Source organism: Salmo trutta, chromosome 37 (genome assembly GCF_901001165.1).
Source record: "Salmo trutta chromosome 37, fSalTru1.1, whole genome shotgun sequence".
Classification (NCBI taxonomy): domain Eukaryota; kingdom Metazoa; phylum Chordata; class Actinopteri; order Salmoniformes; family Salmonidae; genus Salmo; species Salmo trutta.
Genome location: NC_042993.1, coordinates 10,425,261 through 10,433,722, shown reverse-complemented (window position 1 = coordinate 10,433,722; position 8,462 = coordinate 10,425,261). Strand labels below are relative to the sequence as shown.

Here is an 8,462-nt window from a genome sequence, read left to right as displayed (position 1 = left end):
CTGTATATGGGCGGCACAGCATTTGTTTATGGATGTTTTTCCTTTCCTTATCAGGTATGTCATGTGCTATGCTTGTTATAGGTCCGAAGCAGACGTTTTTATCATAATATCAAAACAATTCTAGTAGCACTTCATTACTTTGCTGTGATTGTTTTCAATTAAAAGGGTAAAAAAGAAACAGAAATAGCGTTATAGCAAAAGCAATTTCTCAAGCAAGAATTTTGCTAGAAATGTTTGGGAGTGGTAGTGTGGAAATATATGTAAAACACATTAGAATCTAGTTTTTGACTGCACTGGGCCTTTAAGATATGTGGATGATATATTTACTGTCCAAGGCTAGCTATGGTCACGTCACTACTGTACTGTACGTAACGCCTGGCTGTCATTGGGAAAGTTGGCTGTCTAGGTCTATAGGCTACTGTACATTTACATTTCATACTCTACATTGTGTTTGCTTTATATTGTACTGTTATGTGAAAGGATATTATTGTTATTTTTCTCTGCCCTGTCTACTGTACTCATGTGGAAGAGAGGAGTTGGTGTAGAAGGGCACCACAGGATTTGTTTATGGAGTCCGTCCATACCTTATCAGACAATACAGATCAACACCAATCCTATGGTCATGTGCAAGCCAATCAACACACAATGCAGAGGCAATCTACACCGGTCACACCCACAATTTGGCCTGATTTACAGTATGTCTGTATCATTCATATCACTATTACTCAATGTAATATAGGGGGTGATCATAACTTAGACCCTAATATAATGTAATAATAAACCTAACCCTAACTACATGTTGTGGTGGAAATTCTACCTTTAACTAATAATGAGGAGAGGCAAAATCAATAATCAATTAAGGTACTACTTTTATTAAAAACGTATTATAATAACGAGGCTGGTCGTGCCACCCATGCAGCTGTAATGGAGTGAGAGCTTCCTGTACATAGAGTACAGGAGCATTTATATACAGTAGTCAAGCTACCCCAGACATACTTCCTCTAACAGTAGCTCAACGGTTCCCCCAAGTTGGACAAGCAAGCGCCTTTGACTGTCGGCCCAGATGATGTATGGTTGTACTGGTCACACACACACAGACAAAACATGAATGTTTATCCCAGAAACAGGCTCCAAACAGAACAACAGCTCTATCACTGGTGTGCAGAATATAACACTTTGCCCTGTCTCCAATTAAGCAAAGAGGAACCGGTTAGTTTCTGTCAAGTGTTTAGCTGAGTGCCCAGACATCATGAGGTCGTTCTACACACACAAACAGTCAGAACAGACCTCTATTAATGCGCACACACACTTTTCTATCTTATATGAGTTAGTTTATATGACAATCTCAAACCCAATGCCTAGGCTTAAAGACAGATGTTTTAGTACACAAGCATTAGTAATGTTTAACGTCAAAATACCCTCACAATGTCCACAGCCCTGCTCAACGCTATCCCCTGAGAGAAGTTCCTAATGGGTGACTATTGTGGCACACAGCTGCTTAGAGTTAGGGTTGAGCCGGGGTGTGGACATGAAGCTAGGGTTAGGGTTACGGTCATGGTTAGGGATAGGCGCACTAACTACCGGATACTGTTTGAATAATGCATTCACTTCCAATAGAACGCAAATGATGTGGTCATAGATAAAGGAGTATATCAAAAGAGATGCTGGAGTATGATGCATCCAGTATAGGTTACCCTGTAAATGATAAATAACCAATGGCATTGTGCCAGTTGTAATGATAAATTAACGCCTCCTCATGTGCCATTTCCAGGTTTGAAGTTAGCTTCAATATCTAGTTTGTGGTATTCTGGGTCCATGACAAATGGTGTCCATTGTTCAATTTCACCATATCATGCCCTGACCAAACAGGTTAGGCAAACATGGCCTGAGGTTGACATTACCTTATCACACAGAAAGTGATTAGCCAACAAATACATTTGAATGTGTGTCATTGTGTTGGACATGGTGCTAGGACTGGCGTAAAGAGTTGTACAACTTGTACATCAGGTTAGCCTTTGCAATAAGTAGGCTACAGTAGCTATATGAGCCTACACACTGACAGCCTACAGTATACTATCATGTTATGAAACGACTTCTGTTTATGTAGGTCAGGCTAGTCTCATAATACCCCTCTCACATAAACAAGTGATGTTATGGTGTGAAGATGGTGTGATTATAACAGCAGCTTTTCATAGGACTTTTCCTTGAAGACAGCAGAGTCGTCTCTGCTCCCTAGTGAGAGGAGGGACAGTGCAGTGTACTCTGCTGGTACGTCTGGCAGTGGATCTGGAGGTTTGGTGGGTCCTTCTTTTAATATAATGTACCACTGTACAGTAGTTGGCTACTTACCTCTGCCAATCAAAGACCGAGGTTGACAACTCCATACAAAGATAGGTATTTATTACCACACTCATTTGGGAGTTTATTTTACAAGGTAATCTCAACAACAACAAAGATAATAATACAGTACGTATTGCAAATAAGAAAATATTACATAGATTACATCAATATGTACGTTTTGTTATTTTCTCATCGTTACCTACTGCATGTGAATGATAAACATAATTCACTGGAAACTTCCAATGACTCAACTATCATTATCCCACAACAGAGGAAACATTCTTATATCCTTATATTCTTATTCTGAGAAATGAGCATTCTTATTGGACAGGATTAAGAGTTTCAAAACGTTGGTTCCTGTTTTATTATTTGTTCTGAAGGTGAACCTGAACTTATTCAACGTTCTCCTCTGTCCTTCCCATAGTCTGTAGTCTTATAGCGCCGCCTCTAGGGATCCAGGAGAAACAGCTGACCCACACAGAGAACCAGTCCTAAAACTCCACTCAGCCTCACTGTTTCAGATCCTGATACTGTGGGTCCTGCATGAGGGAACAATAACATGACTTCAGTCTGGGATTATGGAGATGATGGAAACGGTCTAAAACAGTATTTTACCATGTAGTACGCAGGTATTCTAGCTAGGTTAAAAAACTAAGCATTTCGATTTCAATATTTCGATTTAACAGTACCTACAACTGGGTTTAAGGTTGAGTTAATACATTTTGTATCAAGATAACTTGGTGTTAATAGTGTAGGAATATTTTATGATGGATATTATTATATAAGTCGAAGTGTAGTGTAGTTTTACAATATGGTGAATCAGTACTTTGGAATTGTAATAGTAATTGATTATCTACCTTTATGCATGGCTGAATGAATGTGGTCAGTTCATTATTAAATCTGCCAAAGAGTAATCAGTCTCCATCCAGGGTTTGTCTAGAGAGTCATCTCTTTACGATCTAAAGAACCCTCTAACAATCACAAAACTGCCATTGCAAGAATTGATTCTGCAGTGAAGCTTCATTTTATCACACAATAAAACAGGAGTGACTACCTGTGACCTTCACTGTCTTGGAGGCCTCTGCAGAGCGTCCAGCTGCTGTGTTCTCCACCACACAGGTGAAGACCTGGACCGTACCAGGTACCGACGGGATCCATTTCAGGATATTCTTCCTCACGGAGAAGTAGGCGCTAGTAAGGATACTCCCCCTCAACGGCCAGCGGATGGAGCAGTCCAGGTCAACAGTGCAGTTCACCTGGCAGGTAAAGGTGTATTCCCTCCCAGGCAACACTGTGTCAGGGCCACTGATACTAACACTCCAATGATCAACTGTCAGCAAAGGAAGAAAATGTCAGCAAAATAGCTTTGCCTCTAAAAATGTTTTAAGGAAAATTGGACAGGATCACCCATATTCACTGATTCTCTCAAATGAAGCGTAGGCGTTACATCTTATACTCACAGTTTAGCAGGTAGCCCAAGCTTATGACCTTGCTTTTAGCCATGTTTGCCATGGTCACCTCACACTGATAGAAGCCACCATCAGAGGGCAGCAGGGAGTTAAAGTGGAGGGAGGTGTTGTGTTCCAACTGGTTTATCATGGCGTCTGGAGCTACAACCTGGCCGTCTTTGTACCAGAGCACTGGCAGGCCTGGGAAGGAGCCGTTACAGTCCAGGCTGAAGGATTGGTTGAGGACGGGGAGAGAGAGCTGTGGGCTGGGCCTCACGGACACTGAGCCTGGAACACACAGAAGGGAGATCCAGCATATTCAATCCGGGCAGAAAACTGGTTTTCCATACGAGTTCGGTCGGTCATTGTGGTAACTAAAGTTAGATGGTAATTGCCATATAAAGTCCAAAGAAGAAAAAGCCTGGAAGGAGGAGAGATGACTAGAAATGATTCAGTTGACCATTTTATGTGTGGATTAATTGTCGGAGTAGAGGACCTTGTGCATTTCAGGTAAAATAACAACTCAACATTTATATCCCAGGACAAATTAGCTGGAAACAGCAAGCTAGCTAAATAGGACAAATTAACTAGCAACTCCAGGCTAGCTAGCTAAATTGCCATAAATGTTTAATGCTTTTCGACCTGTCACCAAATTAATATAATTGGTTCAGAGTTTGTTTTGATACTTCAACCTGCGTGTCGTGATCGCGTTTGGTGTGGGAGGAACAAAATCAATTTGCACACGATGGCGCACGCGAGCTGCCGGTTTGAGTTCGGTGTAAGGACAATGGACTATAAAGTATTCTTATTTTCTTTGCATCGCAGCGTGTCGCACAGGATGGAAGGGGTTGACACTAGATTTAGAAATCTGTAATACAGGCTTCAGTGGTGGCTGGAGTAGTGTGAGCCTCTGTAGCACAGTTGGTAGAGCATGACTCTTGCAACACCAGGATAGTGGGTTCCATTTCTGGGACCACATGCACGCATGACTGTAAATTAAAAACATTAAAATCTCTTACTTTTCACCTCCAAGATTGTGGTTATGCTCTTGGAGCGCCCATTCTCTGTGTTGACCGCAGTACACTGCAGCTCCACAATGTGGTCCAGACCGTCTGGGGTCCAGGTCAACTTACTCCCAATGAAAGTGCGCCCCTTCAGCAACCAGGTGTAGGTGCATCCTGGGATGCAGTTGGAGGTACAGGTGAAGTTCGTCTCATATCCAGCTCTCACCCAACCCACATAGGAAAGGCCTGTTAAATCAGGTCCACCTGCAAGGGAGATTGATTTACTATACAGATCATTGTTACAGCATAATAAGCCAATGTCGCAATATCATAACAAAATAACAAACAAACAACACAATGCCAAACACTATGATACTGAACATATAGTAAAATGTGGCTCTATATAATTGCGAGTTAACATAATTGCTTTGGTGGTAATGGTAAGAGATTAGAGGTAATCTTTGATGGTTTTAGGTAGTTGGATACTCACTTGCATTAGGAGATGCTGCTGAGACACTGGTAGGATCAAGGCCTCCTGGAGATATATATATGAGAGAGAGAGCGAGAGAGGGGGGGGGGCGAGGAGAGAGACAGAGAGACAGGGAGGACGAGGAAAGATAGAGAGACCTCATTAAAGCGGCAATCAGCAGTAAAAACAATAACAAAGCTGAAGCCCCACCCCTGGTTCGGTAAAAAGCAGAGGGATGGGGCTGGAGAAATCATAGACAGAGCTATGGATGTAAGGACTGATCATCCATGATATCAAAATTATAGTTGTAACCATGTTGTGAGGCTATATAGTTTGTTTGCATTTGCTTTGTTTACAAACATTGGAGTAAAACAAGCTTATATTTTGGATTTTGATGGGGAACGACAGCTGAACTAAGCTCATGAAGCATTTATAAGTTATATTCTTCAAGAATCAATGGGTACATATCATTCATTCACTTACATTCAAGTCCAAAAATGGTGTAGCAGCTGCTGATTGCCACTTTAAGGGCATCATACAACCTGATGAGCTGTGTCTGAATAATGTTGTTTGTCACAGACTCATGTGAGTGGCTAACAATCTGCCCTATATGTTTTACAATGATCACACTGAAATTGTGACTTTGTGTGTGTGTGTGTGTGTGAATTAATTAATGAATGACTTATCTTATTTTCGTGCCAAATCGCCATTTGTAGGCTCATCATTTATGGGATTAATTGACTGAATGATTCAGTCATCTGTATATATGTGAATTAAATATATTCTGTGTGTGTGTGTGAGTGTGTGTGTGTGTGTGTGTGTGTGTGTGTGTGTGTGTGTGTGTGTGTGTGTGTGTGTGTGTGTGTGAGAGAGAGAGAGAGCGACCCCTTACCTGTCAGTGTCAGTACCAACACAGTGTAGAAAGTCTTCAAATAGAATGCCATAGTATTACTACCAAAGTCTTCTACCACTCTCTGTGGCCACCCAAAATATGTGGACACCTTTATACCTTCATTAGTACAGGAAGTGTTGTGTTGACATACTGTAATGTCCTGGATTTCAACATCTGAGTCAAAATTGGGATTTATTCAGACATTCTTTATTCACGTCTCAGCCATCTTGTGCTAAGAAACCTTCAGTAGAGATTCCAGGTTGCTAAAACATTTCTGTTTTTATTTCCTCACCTTACTGAAAGAGTAGGCTGGTTTAAATGATAGTGTGTACAGTAGTAAATATTGGGAGAGTTCAGATTTGTGTAAAATGCCTTCCTCTTTCCTTTATGACTGCTGCTGATTCCAAAATGTCCTGTTGCCCCAAAGCAGAATGTTTCAGTTGACGACCATCATTAGTTGATTATATTGAATCATGTGTGTTAGAGCTGGACTGGAACAAAAGCCTACACACTACCCTGTAGTCAACCCCTGTGGTTTGTGTATGATATCCCCTTGGTTAACTGGGTCACTGGAGGTCTTTACTGATCAAGTTCCCTGACATCTTGGCAATACTGTGGCAGTCGGTGACAAAACTGACTGGAAGTTACCGTCACTGTAATCTAGTTCCCCTGCTGTGCGCAGTAGCATAGGGAAGAGGTTACCGTCAATGTAAAGTTGTGTAAGGTGTGTTTGCGGGTGGTGTTACCAGGAGCCACCAGGGGGTAATCAGGCCTCAGTTTGTTATATGACCGACTGTTTCACCTGACCACACCATGGACTGCACCAAACATTTTCTATTATATTGCCAAAATGCCACGTACGTCCACTTTTATCAGTGCAGTCTTAACAACCTAGCCATTACAAAACTTCTATTCAGTCTTGTACTACTCTTTCTGTGGCCACCCAAAATATGTGGACACCTTTATAGCTTCATTAGTACAGGGAGTGTTATGTTGACATACTGTAACGTCCTGGATTTTAACATCTGACTCACAAAATTATATTTATTCAGACATTCTTGATTCTTTAGACAGGGCTCCACAATGAAGGTGAAGACCTGGACCGTACCAGGTACCGACGGGATCCATTTCAGGATATTCTTCCTCACGGAGAAGTAGGCGCTAGTAAGGATACTCCCCCTCAATGGCCAGCGGATGGAGCAGTCCAGGTCGACAGTGCAGTTCACCTGGCAGGTAAAGGTGTATTCCCTCCCAGGCAACACTGTACCTGTTTCATCCACCATCTTCACAAGGTCCTTTGCTTGTCTAATGTAGGTTAACAATCCGCTACATATAGAGAAGTGAAAATATAGGAAGAATATTTCGTACTTCCTCCCATGAGTGTGGTAGACTGTGTGAAACTGTTTCTGGTTATCTGGACCTTTTTTTTTAGACTGCGGTCAGTATGGTCTCTCCTCCTCCCATTACGGGGTCTGAGACGCCGCAGCCTCCCACCATTAGCTCTGACAAATTGAAAACCCTTGTCATTGGCGACTCCATTACCCGTAGTATTAGACTTAATACAAATCATCCAGCGATCATACACTGTTTACTAGGGGGCAGGGCTACCGACGTTAAGGCTAATCTGAAGACTAAAACTGGCGAGTGTAGAGCGTATAGGGATATTGTTATCCACGTCGGCACCAACGATGTTAGGATGAAACAGTCAGAGGTCACCAAGCGCAACATAGCTTCAGCCTGTAAATCAGCTAGAAAGATGTGTCGGCATCGAATAATGGTCTCTCACCCCCTCCCAGTTAGGGGGAATGATGAGCTCTACAGCAGAGTCTCACAACTCAATCGCTGGTTGAAAACTGTTTTCTGCCCCTCCCAAAAGATTGAATTTGTAGATAATTGGCCCTTTCTCTGGGACTCACCCACAAACAGGACAAGCCTGGCCTGCTGAGGAGTGACGGACTCCATACTAGCTGGATGGGTGCTCTCATCTTATCTACGAACATAGACAGGGCTCTAACTCCACAATGAGATAGGGTGCAGGCCAGGCAGCAGGCTGTTAGCCAGCCTGCCAGCTTAGTGGAGTCTGCCACTAGCACAGTCAGTGTAGTCAGCTCAGCTATCCCCATTGAGACCGTGTCTGTTTCTCGACATAGGTTGGGCAAAACTAAACATGGCGGTGTTCGCCTTAGCAATCTCACTGGAATAAAGATCTCCTCCATTCCTGCCATTATTGAAAGAGATTGTGATACCTTACATCTCAAAATAGGGCTACTTAATGTTAAATCCCTCACTTCCAAGGCATTTATAGTCAA

The 8,462-nt window shown here is 42.3% G+C and overlaps 1 protein-coding gene across 1 annotated transcript; it reads right to left on the bottom strand.

The window, feature by feature from the left end:
- Positions 1–2,383: 2,383 nt before the first annotated feature.
- On the bottom strand, positions 2,384–6,242 carry LOC115177000 (carcinoembryonic antigen-related cell adhesion molecule 20). Its single transcript, XM_029737435.1, has 6 exons — positions 6,154–6,242; positions 5,283–5,327; positions 4,808–5,056; positions 3,801–4,076; positions 3,395–3,670; positions 2,384–2,879 (listed from the first exon to the last, which is right to left on the bottom strand). Exons 1-6 carry the CDS (start codon positions 6,203–6,205, stop codon positions 2,788–2,790), a joined length of 990 nt encoding a protein of 329 aa, XP_029593295.1. The 5' UTR covers positions 6,206–6,242; the 3' UTR covers positions 2,384–2,787.
- Positions 6,243–8,462: the final 2,220 nt, after the last annotated feature.

Excerpts from the sequence above, each read along its gene's own strand:
- LOC115177000 (XM_029737435.1), bottom strand. The coding sequence starts at position 6,205 with ATGGCATTCTATTTGAAGACTTTCTACACTGTGTTGGTACTGACACTG. Across the intron at positions 4,077-4,807 it reads CACAATCTTGGAGGTGAAAA|GCTCAGTGTCCGTGAGGCCC; the intron begins GTAAGAGATTTT and ends TGTGTGTTCCAG. Across the intron at positions 3,671-3,800 it reads CTTGGGCTACCTGCTAAACT|TTGATCATTGGAGTGTTAGT; the intron begins GTGAGTATAAGA and ends CTTTGCTGACAG.